At 32.4% G+C, this 20,305-nt stretch overlaps 3 protein-coding genes across 7 annotated transcripts; 2 read left to right on the top strand and 1 right to left on the bottom strand.

Moving 5' to 3' along the window:
- Nucleotides 1-495: 495 nt before the first annotated feature.
- On the top strand, nucleotides 496-4,839 carry LOC144850744 (uncharacterized). The gene is made up of 6 exons (XM_078708152.1): nucleotides 496-864; nucleotides 1,346-1,508; nucleotides 1,873-1,933; nucleotides 2,317-2,420; nucleotides 2,799-2,944; nucleotides 3,259-4,839. The coding sequence occupies exons 1-6, from the start codon at nucleotides 758-760 to the stop codon at nucleotides 4,634-4,636; spliced, it is 1,959 nt and encodes a 652-aa protein (XP_078564278.1). The 5' UTR covers nucleotides 496-757; the 3' UTR covers nucleotides 4,637-4,839.
- Nucleotides 4,840-4,962: 123 nt separating this feature from the next.
- On the bottom strand, nucleotides 4,963-16,180 carry LOC144850743 (serine/threonine-protein kinase PRP4 homolog). 5 transcript variants are annotated; one of them, XR_013614116.1, is made up of 17 exons: nucleotides 16,101-16,180; nucleotides 14,587-15,750; nucleotides 14,160-14,375; nucleotides 13,804-13,888; nucleotides 13,176-13,503; nucleotides 12,890-12,960; nucleotides 12,588-12,675; nucleotides 11,969-12,116; nucleotides 11,547-11,684; nucleotides 10,997-11,150; nucleotides 10,441-10,555; nucleotides 9,485-9,723; nucleotides 8,765-8,970; nucleotides 7,516-7,614; nucleotides 6,844-6,921; nucleotides 6,324-6,396; nucleotides 4,963-5,921 (listed from the first exon to the last, which is right to left on the bottom strand). XR_013614116.1 is itself a non-coding variant. In XM_078708150.1 (13 exons), exons 1-13 carry the CDS (start codon nucleotides 16,175-16,177, stop codon nucleotides 8,767-8,769), a joined length of 3,027 nt encoding a protein of 1,008 aa, XP_078564276.1. In that variant the 5' UTR covers nucleotides 16,178-16,180; the 3' UTR covers nucleotides 7,666-8,766. The 5 variants fall into 5 exon arrangements, 1 of the variants encoding a protein (XP_078564276.1); XR_013614114.1 differs by having other exon boundaries at nucleotides 6,324-6,921; XR_013614115.1 differs by having other exon boundaries at nucleotides 4,963-6,396.
- Nucleotides 16,181-16,390: 210 nt separating this feature from the next.
- On the top strand, nucleotides 16,391-20,256 carry LOC144849606 (polyadenylate-binding protein 2-B-like). Its single transcript, XM_078706571.1, has 6 exons — nucleotides 16,391-16,713; nucleotides 17,050-17,232; nucleotides 17,376-17,482; nucleotides 17,682-17,769; nucleotides 17,881-18,017; nucleotides 19,028-20,256. The coding sequence occupies exons 1-6, from the start codon at nucleotides 16,507-16,509 to the stop codon at nucleotides 19,059-19,061; spliced, it is 756 nt and encodes a 251-aa protein (XP_078562697.1). The 5' UTR covers nucleotides 16,391-16,506; the 3' UTR covers nucleotides 19,062-20,256.
- The last annotated feature ends 49 nt before the right edge of the window (nucleotides 20,257-20,305 follow it).

Here is a 20,305-nt window from a genome sequence, read left to right as displayed (position 1 = left end):
GTAGAATCTATAGATTAAAAACTGTCTACCCCTTCCAAATGTGTTGATTTTTCATTTGTTGTTTCTGTGACAGTAAGTGCATGTTTTATAGTATTCTGCATAACAATTATTACGATAACAAAGAATTTAAAAAAAACTGGGATACGTTTTTGCATTATAAAAGTTAGTAAATAATTTGGCAATTGGCACATAAAAAAATCAAATTCTTTTTCACATAATGCCTACTTTTATTATATCACATGACTGAGTACAGGCTAGTGGAGGTGAGATTAATTTTCAAAAATTGTGCTGAACTTTTATCAGTTCGGATTATACTTGAGCATGGATTTATACAATTCAATTAAAACCATATAATGGTTCAATTACCCAGTTTGGGAGAGTAGTTGGCTGTGATTGTATATTGATTAACATTATTGATTATGCAGAGAACTAAAAAGGATTTAAATTATAATCCACTTTCCCAGGACAGTGTGTACAGTAAGGGTAGGTACCTGCTGTTGGATTAGTTATGAGGTCACATTTGCATAATACTGTACTGTACTAAGCAAGAAAGGTCACAATGACATTGGTAGTGGTGGTAACCAATGACGCTATTGTCACGGTTGAGTGATCAAAGTACCAAGTACAGTGAAACTTGTTGATTTAGATGAGCAGCAGATATTATCTAGAGAAATAAGCATGATTGTAAAAAGCTCATAAGATCACTTGGAAATAGAAAGGTTTTTATTGAATATGGGAAAATAATTAATTATTTAAAATGAGAGCTGATGTGGAAATTCCTTACACCAGTTTACGATCAACAGTGTACTGCCAAAGTTTACCTGTGCCACTTAGACAGAAACCAAGAACAATAGGTTTTCGAGGGTAAGTACTTAGTTCAGTAGTTAGTGTACATTGTAGTCAAGTGGGTATGAGTTCCTGCATACAAAAAAAGGTTAGTAAAACAATGTATGTTAAGTTATGGTAAAAGTGTTTTAATTTATATAGCATTTTGTTATTGGACGAGTAGCTTACTAAATTGTATTAACTTTGAAGAGATCAACCCATGTATAGTTTCTAAAAGCTATATACTGTATCATATTCCAGGAATAATATCATTAATGGGACAGTAAAGAGGGATAGTAAGAGTGAAGTAGCTTTAAAATACCATGTAGGCTCATGTATAACATATAAAAAATATTACCTCCATGGAAATACTATATAAGAACCGTAGAAACGTATACATTAGCCTACTAATTTAACAAATAATTAACTTGATAACCTAGTTCAAATATTTTGTATTCATATAAAGTTATTTGGAAATAAGTTATTTGGAAATAAATAATAGTAAAAGATTTTTATACAGAAGCAAGAAATCTAGTATAACAAGTCGCAGTACAAATTCACCTCTGAAGGTATGGGCATTTCAAAGCAAAGGTGATCAGGTTAGAAACAATCTCCACAAGACTGGAGCACCAACAAACACACAGCCCTCATCTTATTATCCTGTGCATACTGGACTTGATGAGGTAAGCTGCAGATTCACAAATTCAACAACAGTAAAAACAGAAGTTTTAACTCTTCTTGTGAATGAAAAACATAAATGGAAGATGAATATAATTGTCTACAATTACATTTACATTATAAAATACCTGATTAAAAAACAAATGAGGGAGAATTTTTAATACTGAAAAATGGATACTTCATGGTCCCATTTTTCTAAATTTGGATCTATCTCAGAGTTCCAGGACTTCTGACTAGGTCCAAATTTCTTAGAAACAAAAAAGGTTAACGGTAACAGTTAGTTGGGTAAATAATAGGCCTATACCTAATATAAGTACAAATACATTCAAGTAATTAATTGTAATCATTATGATTCCTTTACCATTTAAGAGTACAATGCACTGGAAGTCATGGATATCATACAAGGAAGATTGTAAAACTGATAAACATGGTGAGAAACTGGGGGAAATAATAGGGAGCTTTCAATTTGAGGACCTAGATGTCAATCGAACGTCTTAATATCGTATTGTTGATCGTTGCGAAGCGAAAGCTTCCTATAATACTTCAATTCAACCAAGAAAATAAAATCATACTGCGATGATTCTTCGTTGCTTTTTGGTCTAGACCTCATAAAATAAAGTTATAAATAACATAACAAAGTCCACAAATGTTATACACAATTGTTTGACATCTAAAAATTAGAAGTGAATTTATCAGTCAAAAAAAACTTTACCCACAGAAAAAAGGTAATACTGAAAGTAATTTTCAAAATTCAACATATTTGTTAACGTGTACAGTAGGCCTAATAATCAATTCAAGTTATTTTTGTCATAGATTTATCAATGTACAGGATAACCCAAGATGCTTTTCGAAAACTGACAATGCAAGTAAAGCAAGCCAATCAAAGATTCAACAATCTAAATGGTTCTGGATTTAAAGTAAGATTTTGACAACAACAAAAACAGAATATATAGCTGAGAATTATTAGTTGCATTTGTTACTAGATAAGCTATGCAAATGATAATTATTAGCCCATTTTTTAGTTTTTATAAAGTTACTTCACTTCTTCAGAAAAAAACCCAATGTTTTCACTTATAAAAAGACAAAACAAATAGTTAAAATCCAAACAAAAAAACCATTGGCTGCCTGGCAGCCAAATTGAATATTTTTTGCTTTTTTAGATAAATATTATTTTTTTTAATCAAAGTGAATAACTATATGGAACATCAAAATAGCATATTCTACAAGAAATGTTAAAACAATTTTTGTTCAGGGGGACAATATACTGTATATGTGATGCTCTTTTTTGTTTATAGACATACTATACAGTTGGCGACGAAACTGTTCCTGTAATTAAGCCCAGTCAGTTGGCAAGAAGCATTCAACATACAAGTCACAAAATGATAGAGTGTAATCCAGACAATGCCTTGACAACAAAGCCTATTACCAAGTCTACTAAAAGGTACTTTATGGTTAATAGTTTTAATAGTTTCTTTTTCGGTTTGACTGGCAGGCAAATGAATAGTATATCCTGTTGATAGAACAAATGTTAAAATTCCAACAAAAAATAAAATCTCAACCAAGTGCGCCATATGCTCCTTTTTTTCTGTTTATAATGATGATAATATAAGGCCATAATTATTATAAGTCAATTTAATCCAACATTAGCAGTTAAAATATGATTTATAATAACAGTATGATACACATTGTGTAATATTTTCATATTTATTTCATTGGAGCGTGAAAAAAACTATGTTAAAACTTTAAAATTTACAGGAGACCTCATTCCACAACTGTATTGTCTCGCCGCAAAGCAACTGAAGTTGGAAACCGTCCTCATTCTACAACTGGACACTATCAATATTCAGATGCTGATCGTTTGACACCAAACATAATTGGAGCTCTAAGCAAGGGAGAAGTCAAGGATTGGTGTAAAGAGTTTCCCGGTCCATTCGATATTGTAGCTCAAGAGTCTAAACCATGCGAGTCTGAACATTTGCCAGATTTTGACTCCGATAGTGAAATAGATGTAGAGCTTAAACACCTTACAGAGACAGACTTCCCTGTAAAAGAGGACTTTAAAATAGACAATATTGTGCAAAATCACCCAAAAGAAATAAAACCTTCCAAAGAGGAATTGTTCCAGAAGATGTTTGAATATGATGATGAAGAGGAGATTCTTGAAAGACAGCAAAATTGGGCGGCTACCATGACACCGGAAAAAGTTAATGAAGATGACATTATGATGTTTGATTATCGTGGATTTAATGCACCCTACCATCCACAAGACGACTTCCCAGAGGCTTTGAGTGAGCCATTTTGTCACATGGATCTTCTTGAGTTAAGTCTAATAGAGAAGGATTGGCGCACAGTTGTTAAAGATTTGCCAGATGAAAATGAATTTGGTATAATTCAACGTTTGATTGAAATGGCAAGAACTCAATTTAATACAGAAAAGTGGGAAAGCAAAGAAAGCATACCACCAAAAGTAATATCAAGTTTACAAGAAAGAAAGGGTTGGAATGCTGATGCAGCTTTGCCAACTGAAAGAGCAAAGAGTGCATTGGCAAGGACGAAGACTGATAAAAATTGTAGTGATTCGTGCATTGAGTTACTCTGTGCAGGAGACTGCCCAGTGAAGAAGCAAAGCAGTATGAAATCCTGCTTACATTGTCGCCAAAATTATTGCGATGGTTCTTGCACTGAATACGGATATCATTTATATGTTCGACAACCAAATAAAGAAAAAGAAATGACATTAACAAAGTCTTGCAAAAGCTGTAGAAAATCATCAAAGATGAATGTTATTAATTCAAATCAACTAATAATGGGGAGACCCAAGTCAGCATTTGCAACATTCACCAGTACAAAACACCAAAGTGCCAAACCTAAGCCAATGAAATTGAGCAATACTCCAGGGGCCGAAGACATTCGTAGTGCCATGCAAAGGCTGGGTTTGAAACAGCCTAATAGGCCATCAACTGGAAAGAGACGAACTAACAATAAAGGTAGAAATGCTGTAATTCCTGGCAAAAGTTATTTTTCACAGCGAAGGATATCTTTAACTGATGATCCAATTAGCACAAGTGCTGCAAAAATGAATCCTAAAGGCTTGATTCAGAAGAAAAAATCTAGACACAAGTCAATTAAATAGCTCTATATGAATTAATAATTCTTACTAGCTACAGCAGGTTTTCTAACATACTGAGTTTTGTGCATAGACTAATGTCTGTGACTTAAACATGATAATTATATTCAGATAATAATAATATATATAACTGTTATTTTTACATGTAGTAATACCCAATTCAAACAACAATACAGAATGCATGTAACAAGTTATATGGATATCTCCTAGTACATGAATACCTAGTTTTTACAGCTAGTTAGAGTGTACCAAGCAATTTTACATGTTACGTATAAACATAATTATGCAAGACTATTTTTCCATACTACATAAATAAAGACAATACAAACTGATTGCCTGTTTATTGCCTTTTATTTCCACTTTCGCTTTTGAGAACTCTTTGAATTTGTTTGTGATTATTACGGCAACTGTTTTACTTGTATGTATGCACCACGAGTATACAAAAACTGCACGATCTTAAGTAATTTAATAAACATTTCCTATGCATCACATAGCCTAAGTACAAGAAATTTCGATCAGTAATTCATTTTCCTAGTCATGTGACTATCACACAAAACTGGTGTTTTTCGATGAAATGCGTGAAAAATGATTACCAATTGTGATGGTTTGTGATGACCGGAGACATTTCAAATTTTTTGTCTGCAAGTCAACATCATAGTTCTGTATTCAGACCTGTAGTATGCTTAGTAAAACCAAGACAATCCAACAACAGGATGCTGAGCTTGGAGATTAAAGGGTTTAAATGTGGCTGACACAATTCCATTCAGATACTGTTGGTATTTGTCACAGCCAGATCAAAGGACTTTTATGAGTTCCTGTTTTGGCAATGCGAGTGCAGTGTCCTGTTGTTAGATTGCCTTGGTAAAACTGTGTGGACAGACAGTAGCCATTGTGTAGACCATTGGGTCCTTTGGTAAAATATTTGTAAAGCTGCTGTTCACACTTGGTAGAATACAACTTCTTGTCAAGGCCACTGCGTATAACCAGGGAAAAATTCACTCTTCCCTGGTATAACTAATTCAACGGACTTTCATTACTGATGCCAAATCTTGTATAATAGTATGTAGATACAATGCTAATGTTGAATTTGCTGGTCTGCTGAGTGAAGTCACTGTTCATGTGCTGTTTGATGTCTGAGTTCATTGTCTTTATAATTGCTCTTGCTTCTACATTACACATGTCAACTGAATGAAAATCTGACCCTGTTTTTATATATATATATATATATATACCTTTTTTATACCCACATATCTGTGAGATGACCTGCACTTCTGCCATTTATTTCCCTGATCTGAAAAATAGAAAATCATGAGATAAGTTATTCAACTGTTGCACATCTTCTATAAATATAAAACAACTGGTTATTCATTAAAATATTTAGTGCCTTGCTTCTTTGATCAAGACAACTTAATCTAATATTTATTGTACAATCAAATTAGAAATACAGTACCTGTAGAAGTGTGTTACAGTCCTCCCAAAATTATTAACTTGATTTTTGACTTCAATAACTTATTTTTGTCTACCCTATACCCAGCATACAGCTAAAACAATTAAATTTCCTCAACAAATCTACGTTTTATGAACATTTAAGTATAACTATTTCTTAATAATAACAACAATATTTTTTTTATTTTGGTATATAAACATATTTCCTAAAAATACAAGTATATAGAAAAAATAAATAACAGTTTACGTGAATTGTGGTACAGTTTTTTGGTGACGTTTTCCTCGACCAGTCACTGCTTCCGACAACAAATGGATTTTTTCTCGAAGGAAAAAAGAAGAAAATTAGTTAGAAATGATGTCTGTATAATGAAGTGTTTAATTAGGGTTACACCAAATATTAAACGAGGATTCACACTTGACGCTTTCAATTATTGAATCTTGTTCTTTCACTTATTTCAATTTGTTATTTCAAGTGTATTAGGTTGGAAATCAACATTAACTTTGAAATAGAGACACAAGAGAACAAAGCATGCATACAATTTTGGAAAAATATCTTTAAAAAGGGAATTTTTTTAATATTTAAGATTAACTTTTGCTAACTGTAGATATTCATAATGAAAAAAATAAAACTCATGTAAGTACAAATTCTCAACAGTAATCAACATTTAAATGTTAGTTTATGATTGTAGATTATTGTAATTGTTTTCTATCATAAACAGCAAATCAAAAAGAAATCAATATTTGCTTGCCATTGTCATAATTATTACCCTGATTGTACAGATACAGGTTACACACAGATTGTTGAGTGGAATTCTGCAGATGTATCTATTGCTGAACAGTTGAAGCTAAAAATGAACAGATGAAGAATAAATATACAATTCAAATAACAATCAAGAGGTTTTTGGGAAGGGCTACTGGGTTTGTGGGAAGGGTGGACGGTTTTGAGGTCAGTGAAAATGTATCTTGAAAAATGGAGCCTTCGATTTGTGATGACCCGACGACCTAGGAACAAGTAAAGGTCATTTTTAATTGTGCGCATGTCGGAAAACCATATTTCGTCAACACACTTTTGACAGTTTCTAGGTCTAAACAATGATCAATAACTTATAAATGCATAGCTCCTAGGTGATCCCAAATCGAAAGCTCTTTTATCATTAAATATGGGTGCCATTGCAAACCAATCATCTGGTACTGTAAGTTTTAATTTTCTGTGTTTGCAAGAACAAAAGAAACGTGTTCTATAATTGAAATAACTCCCATTTACAAACCTGTTTAAATAGTAAATCTTTACACATTTTAAAATGGAAAAAAAAAAGTAAAATAAAGAAAATAAATACTAGTTTTATTTTAATGTTATCATTAAAAATGCAACATGTCTGTTCACTGTACTGTATTATAACAACAACTACTAAGTATTGTTTTTCGTTTCCAGCACTTACTAAACTTAACGTGGCATTGCAATACACGGAATTAATTCCAGGCAGAAAGTAAAAACAGAATATTTCCAGTCTATACCAAGAGATCTTATCTCTTTCTCTCTGAAAAAAATAAAACACTGTTAGTAATATACATCTAATACAAAAGAGCAGTCAGGTTCCTCAAAAGTGGTCATTTATTTACAAACTACCCACACTAATTATTATTCAAATTTTAGTGTAAAAATTAGAGAAAAACTAAAGTATTCAATAACATTGTGGCACAGCTTAAACATTAAACTGTTTTTACTTCATTATCTGTCAAATAAAGGTTTACAAAGCTTCTATAAATCAATGTACATGTACAGTTATATATATTCTTCATGTTTATATTCAAGTTACTTTTTGGATAGATGAATACAGTACATTTCTACCAATTTATGATGACTAAAGTGACAGTAATCTAATTATCAACGATCCATAAGCAGTCCAATAACCAAATCAGGCAGTCCTGTGTTACATTCAATTTCTTTTAAAACCTGATTCATACAACACACAATACAAGATGTAACAACATGTTGCACTTGTTAAAACTTGCAGGCCTGTTAAAATGACCTAAATAGGGGGATGATCATTAGCATGTGCAGTAAGTCACATGTTATTAATTAAGCTTTTTTCTAAAAAGCTTTGATTCTCGTTTGGTCTTGTGCTACCAAATAAATGTCTAACATTGAGTTATGTTTTATCTGAACGCATGAGCAATCTGTATGAATTTTGTGAAAATAATCTGTTAAAAAATATCATTATTATGCAAATCAGGAACTTATTACATTACACCTAAAGGTTCTTTAAAAAAAACCTTACACAACAGACTCCAACACTTTTAAAATATCCATTACTTAAACAATAAATCATTTAGTGTGACTGTAATTCTACAAAATGAAATCTGAAAGAGTTAACATCTTTAAAACAAATTTAATAGTAAGTATAGTTATAAAAAAAATATAACCTGTCATAAAAAGCACAATACAGTCTGAAATGTGAAATTTGAAAACATTTACTTACGATAAGAAATCATATTTCAGATGAATTAATAAATGTTTTACGCATCAAAAAATTATTATGGAATACAGTACAGCACAACATCCTTTTCATACTAAATGTGCTTATCTTTGAAACCGATATAATATTATTATAAACAAGTATATGAAACGGGAGGTAGTCTCAACTAAGTGAGGAAAGGGTATTAGAGTTCTCATACAAGAATATTTACTTTCAAATCTTCTCTTGAAGGAATGGATGTCGCAGAGCATCACTTAATGAGATACGCTTGGATGGATCCAGCATAAGGCTCTTATCTAAAAGCTCTTTTAGTTGGATGACTTTTCGTAGTTGTATTTCAGGTAGACGTTGGTATCCAATCAAATCTGCCATTAGATCTTTGGTTGGATTACTAGTTGTCATGACAGTTACCTTTTCCTAGAAAAAGGAGAAAAATAATGAATATATTCAGAAACAGTATAAGGGAAGACTGTAGAATCACTGCTTCTTGCCATGTAAGTTATCTAAGAAAACAAAATCACATTTGCTTATCTGAAATTGAAGAATGGGCATTGAGAATTATTCTACTGCAGCTATTGTTGTTCAACTACATTTTGTTTACTCTTTACACTTATGCAATTATTTAGTAAGCTTTGTTTAAAAACTATATAAACTTTACATTGAAACAAATTAAATTATATGTAGTAACTTCACTAGAATAATGTTTGCAATAAGATGAAGCAGAAGATATCATTGTGTTTCTAACGAAGGTTGTACCATTAACTTATTTTGATCAGATGACAGGAAGCCACAACATGATGTAACTAGATTTGACATTCTAAATTCAACTTTTACAAGTTATATTGAATGATATGCATGCACATTTTTATATTGGAAGATTGAGATGTTCTATTGTTAATGAAACCTTATGAATAGAAGCTACACCACTTACCCTCTCTGTAATTTTGTCAATCTCAATAAACTTAAAGTTACAGTTGCTATCAAAATGGCTGTCTTTCAAAAATCCTTTACGTATGATCTTGTTTGGCATCTTTCCCTTAATGTCCATGAACAATTTCAACATGTGATTGTTGCTTTTCCCCGGAAACATTATTTTACCAGTGTACATTTCATAGATGGTGCAAGCTAAACTCCAGAGATCAATGCCATAATCATACTTCATACCGATTACTGCAGGGGAAAAAATTTGTGTTAAAATCAATGCAACACTGATATTGGATACTGATTTGCATACTGTAACACCTGTCAACATTATTTTGTTAGAGCACATTTCATAGATCATGCAAGTTAAACACATTCTTGTAGTTAAAAGTGTATCCTTTAGTGCTGAATTTCTAGGCCAGATAATACAAAGTAACAAGGACAATTACTAGCCTATGTAACCTTTACACCGATACACTGATATAGGTAACCCAGAAGCACACATAGGTAATCTAATGTACAATTAACAAAGAGATTATTAAGGAAGATAACAAGGCTTCACAAAATTTAAGAAAGAGTTACCTACCTACAACACTATAAAGAGAATAATATAGTGTAACACCAAGTGTGATAAATTAATTGACATTTTCCTAGAACTAAGATCGCCTCTTTCAGTGTTTCATATAATATTTTTATTTATTCTATTTATTTATTTATTTTATTCATTTCGGCAATAAACATAAAATAATAATTACAAAAAAAAAACAAAAAAACATAGAAATATATATATATATGAAATACAAGACACGAAGCCGAGGAGAGACAAAAGCATTAAACAAAACGCTGTCATCGGTAAGGTGGGTCTGAAAAGCAATAGCATAGCTCATATTGTGTTAATACAGCATTAGTTTTACCATAGATATATTATATCACTCTATGGTTTTACAATAGAAAATTTGTACTTACTTATTTCTGGAGCTCTATAAAACCTACTGACCAAATATGGAGTAATATCAGCCTCAGCAACATGAGAAGCGGAACCAAAATCACACAACTTTAATACAGATTTAGAGTCGTTTACCTATTAAAAAGAATAATTTAAACATTAGTCAACACAGCATAGCATTAGGTCACATTCCAAAGACAACCAAATCTCTCATACATAGAAACAAATTTATTTATTTCTCCCATTGAAATTAGTTCTGTGATACAAAACAACAATTCATTCTCGATTTATTTCCTTTTGAGGAATTTTACTTTACAAAAAATAATTAGATTATTTAGCGAATAATTTAGCGAAATCATAAATATTACTGGTAGTGCATTTAAGACAACCGAATTAAGAGGATACATCCCAGTAAAATGAATGAGGTCAACTCCTATTCAGGGGAAACACCCATAAAGATAATTTGTTTGGTCCTGAAGGAGTCCCACAATAGAGGTTCTACTGTAGTGGAGAACATTGATGTAATTCTGTAATTAAATTAGTATTTGTTTATTTAAGGTCAAATACCAAACTTACCAATATATTATCTGGTTTGATGTCAGCGTGTAATATATTACACTTTTTCAGAAGTTTCAGAGCAAGAAGAAGCTGTTGTGTGTAGGATCGCACAGCCTTTACATGCAAGCCTACACCTTGACCATATCGCTTCAATATTTCACGTAGATTCAAACTATAATGATAGTACAATTGTTTTTTTAAATAGTAATGCCGAGTAAATGATATTGTTATGGAATTTTAGAAAAGACAGTCTGGAAAAATTCACTTCTAGACATTCTACTGTTAGTGTAGATTTTAAATGGATAGCAGTAGAAAAATAGGATTCAATTTCAGATTTTAGACATAACCATAACTCTCTACCAAAAAAAAATGTTTTTCTTTAACATCACAGGAAATTTGGTGGAACTCAAAGCATATTAATTTAGTGTAACTTCAGAAATAATACAAGTATACCTCGGATTGGTGAACACATACTATATAACAAATCCATAGTTATTGACCATTCAATCATACCTAATAGAAACTTGTGCCAAAGTGATTTGTAATTGGAGAATCTATGTTTTCTTACCTTAAGGACTCAAAAACAAGGCAAAGATGGTTTTTATGAAAGAAATGTCTAAATAATCGTAAGCAATGATATTTATCTTCTCTGTCAGTATCATTTAATCTCTTCAGATATTCAAGCTCTTTCAGACCTGTCTTGTGCCTGAAAAAAAAATGCAAGTTTGAATTGTATATAAATTTGCCCACAAACTGCCCATTGTAATAAACTGAAAATTAATTATCAACTCATTGATCAACTCGGCGATGATAAAATCTGTGAGAATTAAAAAAAAACAGTCCTAACCGAGATACAAGCCTATTCTCCTTGATACATATTTAGACCACTGGGTCTCTCTTATTTTAGGATTACTGCAATACAGAGAATGCACAAACTAAAGTGTTTCCAAACAGAATAGATTAACACCCAAGAACAGTAACTACACTTACATTAATTCATTATTACGAATGATTTTGATGGCAACTTCCATTTGTCCTCGTGGAACATCACGTGCCCTAACCACATTACTGAACACACCCTGGCCTGTGTAACCATATACTTGATATCTCTTATCCAGAGTTTCACCAATACGGACACCTGTAATGGAAATTTGAAAATTAGGTGCATAGTTCTTGAATTATAGTCAGTTTGGTTTAGGACAAAGGGTTCCCGTAGAGGAATTAACAATAAAGTTAGGGTAATGAAAATTGAATATTATGTGAATAGTTTAGTCTGAAGTGGGAATCACAGTGAAAGGGCTTAGGACAAAAGAAGAGGGTTCCCGTAGAGGAATTAACATCAAAGTTAGGGCAATGGAAATTGAATATTAGGTGCATAGTTCAGTCTGCATAGGCAATCATATTCAAAGAGTTAGGTTTAGGACAAAAGAATAGGGTTCCCATAGAGGAATTAACAACAAAGTTAGGCCAAATTTTACAAAAGAAATTATCCCAATGGTTAGAAAGGGCATTAAAATTATTTTTATTTTATACAATAAATCATTATTTATACATATTTTGTATATTGTTTTAATAATGTATAGTATATACATAAACACAGCCAACTTACGATAGTAGCCTTCAGCATCGTCCCAATTATCAGTCAGGTTGGGATTCTCCTGCAGATTTTGCCCAATACCTTCAATGACTGTTGGACTCTAAAAGTTTTTCCAAATTATGGTAAAAATTTATTAGAAAATGGTAAAATATCCTAAATAAATAAACAATGAAGCTCTCAAATGCAGTCTCTGGTCCTACCAACAATAGGCTGCGCAAGATGTTTTTTTCTTTTAAATTAACCATTACATATTTATGTGAAATTGTATATCATCCTCTATTTTTTATTAAATTACAAGTAGACAGAATACTCACATTAAACTTATCACTGAACATATCCATGTCACTAAACATATCAAAGCCATTTGGCTTAGATTTCTCTTCACCTAGATGAGAAATACAGAAAAAAATGTTAAGATTTTTCATTGGAGGCATTATAAAATGTGGTGTTCAATAGAAAGAGTAATTAAATAAAGTCTATTTATTTTGATTTTTCAATGATAATGCTCTTAGAACTAATACAGTGTTTATAAATAACTAAAAACAACAAGTGTCTAAGCAATTTATGTTACCAGTTGAAGATTTCAACTGCAATACTTACCGTCAGCTGCAGTTTCTTCTATTACAATATTGCTTCGTTTTTGGTTAATAGAATTCTCAAAATCAAGTTCATCGTTTTCATCACTCCCCTCTCCTTTGTTTTCTTCTTTTTCTTCTTCTTCTTCTGAAGAGTCACTGTCGTCAGTGTCACTACTGGACGACACTGCACGACTTTGAACTCGGCTATCAGGTGTAATGGATCTTGATCTGGAAGTTGAATTGACATCGCTCTCAGGTTCACTTTCATCGACACTCGTTACTTCACTTTCATCAACACTGGTTGCTGCACTATCAGCAGCACTGACTTCTGCACTTACTCCGCTAATTTTCTACAGAATACAAACACAAAAACAAGGTAATTATTCCTCCCATTGTGGCTTCCATAACAAAGTGATTGGACTGGTAGGGTTTATTAACCATACACAATGAACAACAAGGGATCAAAGATACAAGAACACCAGGACAGATCCTACTCTTTCCAAAAGAGTTCTTTTTAAAGTGTAAACAATCCAGATTTTTCTACAACCAGAACTATGTGGAATCGAGTGCATTGCACCTGTGTTCTTAAATCTATCTATTAAATCTATATCTTGACAATGCAGACAGTTTAAATAGACTTTAGATGTTACCTGTAGAAGCTGTTGCCTTTGAAGTCGTCTCTTCTCAATCAATGTCTCTTCATCTTCCATTTCTTCAAGATCAATATCTTCAATTCTAAATGAAAGTAAAGAATGTTTTAGTTAATTGTCCAGAAAGAATACCTTAACTTTCAATTGAAGGAAATAAAATGTCATAGTTCATAGTACATCTTTTGTTTCTTTGTTTTTTTAATGGCATAATAAACTTGTCATTTAAGATTTTAAGAAAAGGAATGACCTGGTTTAATGTTTTAAAGTAATACATATGCATTATTCTTACAAAACATCAACAATTTTAGGGAATGTGGCTTTAAGAAAATTAGAAATAAGCAAAAACACAAACTCACTCTTCTTCAGATGAAGCATTTTTCTGTAATGTTTGTCCTTCCGATAAACTTCCTTTGAACTTATCTTCTTTAGGAGATCTACTGCGCCTTCTTCGATCCCTTCTGTCATCTGATCTGCCATATCTTCTCCGATATGGTGATCGACGACGATCACGGTCTGATCGCATTGGAGAATGTCTTCTTGGAGGTGTTCTTCCTCTTATAAGATCAGATTTTCTGTGTAAACAAAGGTAAATGCAATTCAACTTTTGGTCAAAGTGTATACTGTATGTGATATTAAAATGGCATATTCTACAAAAAAGTTAACAAAATATTTTTTTCATGGGACAATATATCTTTAAAATGGTAATATTTAAAATAGAAAGCTTTACACATATTTTTAGCAATGTACCTTATTCACAATTTTTTTTTAATTTGCCTTACTGACCTAAAATTTGGTGATTTACTTCTTCTTCTTCCTAGGAAGAGTGGAGATTGACTGCGCCTTGCTGTTCTGCCTGGTGACCTTGTACGTCGTACTTCATCTTCTCTTGTCCTTGAAGGCTTTCGATCCAAAGATGCTCTCTTTCTGTCAATCGACTCCCTTTTCATTGGCGATTCTCTTTTAATATCCGGTGACCGTCTATAATCTCCATAAGTAGGCGATGATCGTTTTCTATCCTGTGATGAGTGTTTTCTATCCTGTGATGTACCTTTTCTACTTGGTGATGATCGCTTTCTATCTAGTGAGGGCCTCCTTCTATCTGGGGAAGGTTTTCTTCGATCAGGGGACTGCCTTCGTATATCTGGAGATTTCTTTTCTCTTTTAGATATCCTACTTACTGGTGATTCATGTCGTCTGGGAGAGGACTTTCTACGACTTTCTTTATCCCTTTTTGATGATTCATACTCCCTCAATCTGTCTTTAGAACGACTCCTTTTTTTAGAGGATACTTTTTCTTCTAACCTTACATCTGAACGGGAGGTACGTTTGGATTTGTGTGATTTCGGTGACTTGCTTCTCTTTCTTTTCTTTTTCTCACGTGGTGAGCGACTTCTATGGGAATGTACTTTTGAGTGCTTGGAGACTTTAACCTCTTCTACTTCCTCCTCAGAGTTATCTATTGAAACATCAACAAGTCTTTTTTGTGGTTGTTCTATATCTTGTTCCACATATTGTTCAGATTCATCCATTCCATCAACTTGCCCTTCCTCTTCATCATCGTCAGAAGTACGATAACCTTGAGCTATCAGAGAAATAGCAGACTTGACATTGATATCATTTGGATTGTATCCTAAATCACCAGCCAATTCTGCAGTTAACATTTCTTTCTGTCTTTCAAGTTCATCCAAAAAGGCAACATCATCTACAGACTCTTTGTTCTTTTTAGTGCTTTTTATTTCAATGTTTTCATTGGATTTTGGCATTTTCTCTTCATCTTTTTTACTACGTTTTTTGTGTTTATGCCGATGTTTGCGATGTTGCTCATCAGAACCTTCATTATTACGGCTACTTTTGTGCTTGTGCTTATGTTTGTGTTTATGCTTGTGTTTTTTCTTATGGCTTCGTTTATGCTTGGATGAACTATGATCAAATTCTGATTCTGGATCACTGTAAAGTATAAATACACCAAAAAGAAAATGGATTAAAATATATTAGAGTACCGATCAATATACAGTATCATCTTCCAAAACGTCAGGCATAGGCTAGCCCTCTACTATAGACTAAGCCTAGGCCCGGATCCCTCTACTCCTCTCTCTAGCCTAGCTAAAGCTAGGCCCTAAAACTAGGTAGGCTCTAGACTACTACTAGCTAGCTAACTTCTCTTCGCACAGCCAGACAGACAGCCGACCGAGCACGAATCTGAATCCTAGGGCAGGCCTACTCATATTTTACAATTGTTTAATTAATGTAATGTATAGTGAACTTCAGTCAATATAAACGACATATACATAACAAACCTATTCGAAGAACTGGTAATTAGGACTTCTTTTTTCGATCTTTCTCTATCGCGAAATTTTTCCAACGTTGTCGCCATGTTTTTTTATTACCCAGTAGGCAATTCGATCAATAAAAGGTTTAAAATAAAATGTAATCGTTCACACTGGTAATTTTATCTAGAAATACATTTTGGAAATACATTTAAATAATATTTTAAATTTAAAATTTATTTTATTTAACAAAAAAGAAACCTTTTTATTTTTAGTTCATTTAGTTAAATTTGATAAAAATAAGTTTTCCGGTCATCGTTGTTTTGTTCTTTTTCTTGTCGCCGCCGCCGCCGAAGCCAAGACACACACAACTCACGCTAGCCTAGCTGTTTGTAAAAAAAAAAAGGTGGTATAATCATACAGGCAAGTAATTACAATGGCAGATGTTGATACGCAAGATACGAATGAAAAGTTCCTACTAGATGGGATTGATGAAATACCAGATGAAAAAGAAGACACAGCATCTGATGTGTTGTCTTTACAGTCACCAATTGCTTTATCCGCACCGGTTCCAAGCGGCGACGGTGGTGAAGGCGCACACGAACATGAAGATGGGTTGGGTATGGAGAATGAAGAAGACGCAGTAAGTGTAGTTTTTCGTTATCATTTAGTAGCTAACCTAACTTACCAACAACAGTATTTGCATTATTTTTTTTTTGCAGCTATTAAATACTATAATATTACTATTAGAGTAATTACAGAAAATTAAATTTGAACACAATAGGCCTAGCCTACTAGCTAGGCTATACTGTTTTGTAAAGAGCCCTACTAACTAGTCTCGACCCTCTAGTCTTGTTCATAGAAAAAGTAAGGCATTAGTTTTTAGGCATAATTCTTATGTTATAAATTTGCTAACAATAACTTTGATTTGCAACACAACAATAGGCCTATAACATAATTAATTGTTTTCCTTGTTTAGGAGCTTGAAGCAATCAAAGCACGAGTACGGGAAATGGAAGAGGAAGCTGAAAAACTCAAAGAGATGCAAAATGAGGTTGAGAAACAGATGAGTATGACCTCACCTGTTGTTAGTCCAGTTGCTCTTCCTATGTCACCTGAAGATAAAGTAGATGTTGACAATCGCTCAATATATATTGGAAACGTAAGGTTTTTGGGCAAGGTCATCCAACCTACCTGACTATTGCAATGCTATAAAAGTAAAGAAGATAACCAAAAACTAACTTGTTGTATTTATGAAAACAGATAAATTAAGTTAATATTTTTCTTTGAACTTACTTTTTTTAGGTGGATTACTCGGCTACAGCAGAAGAATTAGAGGCGCATTTTCATGGGTGTGGCTCCATCAACAGGGTCACCATTCTCTGCAACAAGTTTACTGGTCATCCAAAAGGGTTTGTTTCTAAAAGTGTAATCTGTGATTCTCTCATAGTGCCACAGATTATGATATTTCAGTTATTTTCGTACAGTATACAAAATAAAGTAAAAAGACTTTCTGACACATAATTCTGAGACACTTATACCAAGTACATTTGGCCCTTGTTGATGTTTAATTTGTTTAGTTATGTTCTAATGGGTCCAGCTGTTTTTTAGGTTTGCTTACATTGAATTTGCGGATAAGGACTCAGTAAGTACAGCTGTGGCATTGGATGACAGTTTATTTAAAGGAAGACAAATCAAAGTAGGTGTAGAATGATTTCAATAAATACACAAATGTTTAAGAAATATGGAGTATTGTAATTTATGTCAATAAAAATCTTTTTTAAACCCAATTTTTTCATATTTATTTAAGGTAAATCCAAAGCGAACAAATCGACCAGGAATATCATCAACTGATAGGCCGCCAAGGGGGCGTGGTAGAGGGCGTGGTCATCGAGGTTATAATCCATTTTTCTCTGGGTATACACCAAGAAGAAGAGCAGGATATAGGTACGGCTTGAATCATATCAAAACAAAAAATAATCTTAATTTTTTTATTTGTAATTGAAACTAGATTAAATGTATTAGATTTATATTCAACCAGGTTGATAGTACCTGTCTATGTTTGCTTGGTAATAATATAGGCGTCGGCCTTCTCTTCTGAAACTCAAGTGTAGCCATATTTTTATTTTTTTTAAATACACAATGTACTTAATATTCCTTCTTAATGTAATTTTGTACGGACAGTAAATTTCATAGTGATGGGAAAGTTTATTGATAATAATAATGTGTTAAGAGGAAAACCACATTTTAGTCCATGGGACTAAATGCAAACAAGAACAGTTCAAATAAAGTCATATTGACTCAAAGGTTCTTTAATTATGAAAACAGGAAAAATGATATTATAGGTAGGTTTTGTTCAAGAAGAGGGTGGGATATGGCACAAAAATGTAAATGTTGTATAATGATGGTAGACCAAACTGGAAACTCCTCACAGCCATACTTTTTTTGAGGGAATTTCTGGGGAAGAACCAGACATATTTAGGACAGTTCAATGGTGTCTGGTAGTGGTATTACAATCTCATGTTTGTTAAATAGACATCAATATTTTATAGGTGTTTTATGGTATTTGGTTGTTCACAGGATAGCCTCCACAATAAAGTTGGGTGTTAATAGGTATCTTGCAGAACACAGCTTGATTGATATATTTGTGACGACACAAAATGTTATTAAAATTTAGCTTATTACCCGATATCTTCCATATGAGCTAAACTATTAAATAGCACGCCTTCTGCATAATTGTTTTAACATGGGCTGAAAATTCAAGTAGTGCCCTCTCTTTCTCCGAATTTAGTTTCTCCTGACATATTTTGCTAAGTACTTCACCAAATTTCTGAGTGGTTTTATTTTATTTTTGTTTTCTTTTTCAGTTTGCGGATATGCATTTCTCACTACTATGTTTAGGTGTGGGAAATACCACTAATTATTATTGATGTTTTAATCTTTTTATTTGTTTACAGAGGCAGGCGGTTTTCCCGTTATTCCCCATATTAAGGAAATTTTGACAGTGAAAAAGAAAAAAAAAAGATGAGAATGTTGTAAAAGAAGAAATAAATACTAATCAATCATCATAAAGAAATGGAAATAAAAATTTAGTCTCGCATCTGAAACTATTGGGGGAAAAAAATAAATATTACATAATAGTGAACTTATATACTTTTGGCTGGAACCTGCCATAAATAATTTTGAAATTGAAAGTCAAATATGTGTGTTCACAGAATATCAGTTGTATTACCAAAAAATGCCAAAATGTTACTTAATATTATTAAACACTCTTTGTTATTTACTCATCCGTGAACAAATTTTATGAATATACATTATTTTAATTCTTTTTTAAAGCACAATTAAATGAATTTTATAAATTGTTGAATTCGGGAGGGCCTTTTGTTTGTTGTTGCTGTTTTTTTGTTCTCTTCACAGGTTTTCGTCAACAGTTAGGGATTTATAATTCGATAGTAGCAGAATGGGATACTGTGAAAAAAAAAATACCATGTTTAAAAAAAAAAAAGAGGGAAAAGTGAAGAATAAAAAAATAATGAAAAAAAAGAATGAAAAAAAAAAGAATGAAAAAAGTGTATGGGGGAAAAAATAACAAAGAGAGAAAAAAAAGGGAAAAAATAATGAAAAAAAAAGTGAATTCAGAAAGACATGGAAGATTCTGAGGAAGCAGTTGCAGTATAAAGACAACCATATTGTGACTGGTGATGTGGATGTATTCCTGGACTGAAGAATAGTGCATTCCAGATTACTGTATTAGCAGGGGAGAGTATTGATCACTCGTTGCGGTTATTAGGAATGGTTTATTTTAGATAATAAATCTTGAAGCCATTTTCTGTAATTCGGTCCTTCAGCATTTATTGTATATTGCAATTTTTAAATAGAAATAGTCAATCGCCTGGTCCATTTCATTAACAGCATGACGCTCCTTTAGTCAGCTTTTCATCTGTAATCTTTTAAAATTTTTGTTTCACAAACTTTTTAGAATAAAAATTTATTTTTAATACTAGTATTAATTAGATGTACAGTAATGTATTTGTAGAACCTCTGTATAAATGTAACGTCACCCTATACATTGTTAATTCAAGTATTTCTTTTTTCCCAAAGTAAAAGCTAATTTTAATTTAATATCTGTTATTGTAGTTTTTATTGTTATTAGGACTGAAGACAAAATAAAGAGTTGCCAATTGTATTATGGTGAATTATGTTTCATTTTAAGACTGTCCACTTAGCATAGGTCT

This window comes from Antedon bifida, chromosome 8 (assembly GCF_963402885.1).
Source record: "Antedon bifida chromosome 8, ecAntBifi1.1, whole genome shotgun sequence".
In the NCBI taxonomy this organism is placed as follows: domain Eukaryota; kingdom Metazoa; phylum Echinodermata; class Crinoidea; order Comatulida; family Antedonidae; genus Antedon; species Antedon bifida.
Note: the sequence above shows the minus strand (reverse complement) of the source record. Positions and strands in the feature narration are given on the sequence as shown.

Excerpts from the sequence above, each read along its gene's own strand:
- LOC144850744 (XM_078708152.1), top strand. The coding sequence starts at position 758 with ATGAGAGCTGATGTGGAAATTCCTTACACCAGTTTACGATCAACAGTG. Across the intron at positions 1,509-1,872 it reads TGCATACTGGACTTGATGAG|AGTACAATGCACTGGAAGTC; the intron begins GTAAGCTGCAGA and ends TTACCATTTAAG. Across the intron at positions 2,421-2,798 it reads TAAATGGTTCTGGATTTAAA|ACATACTATACAGTTGGCGA; the intron begins GTAAGATTTTGA and ends TTTTGTTTATAG.
- LOC144849606 (XM_078706571.1), top strand. The coding sequence starts at position 16,507 with ATGGCAGATGTTGATACGCAAGATACGAATGAAAAGTTCCTACTAGAT. Across the intron at positions 17,233-17,375 it reads GCTCAATATATATTGGAAAC|GTGGATTACTCGGCTACAGC; the intron begins GTAAGGTTTTTG and ends TACTTTTTTTAG. Across the intron at positions 17,770-17,880 it reads TTAAAGGAAGACAAATCAAA|GTAAATCCAAAGCGAACAAA; the intron begins GTAGGTGTAGAA and ends TATTTATTTAAG.
- LOC144850743 (XM_078708150.1), bottom strand. The coding sequence starts at position 16,177 with ATGGCGACAACGTTGGAAAAATTTCGCGATAGAGAAAGATCGAAAAAA. Across the intron at positions 13,889-14,159 it reads AATGCTTCATCTGAAGAAGA|AATTGAAGATATTGATCTTG; the intron begins GTGAGTTTGTGT and ends ACTTTCATTTAG. Across the intron at positions 8,971-9,484 it reads TTGACAAAATTACAGAGAGG|GAAAAGGTAACTGTCATGAC; the intron begins GTAAGTGGTGTA and ends TCCTTTTTCTAG.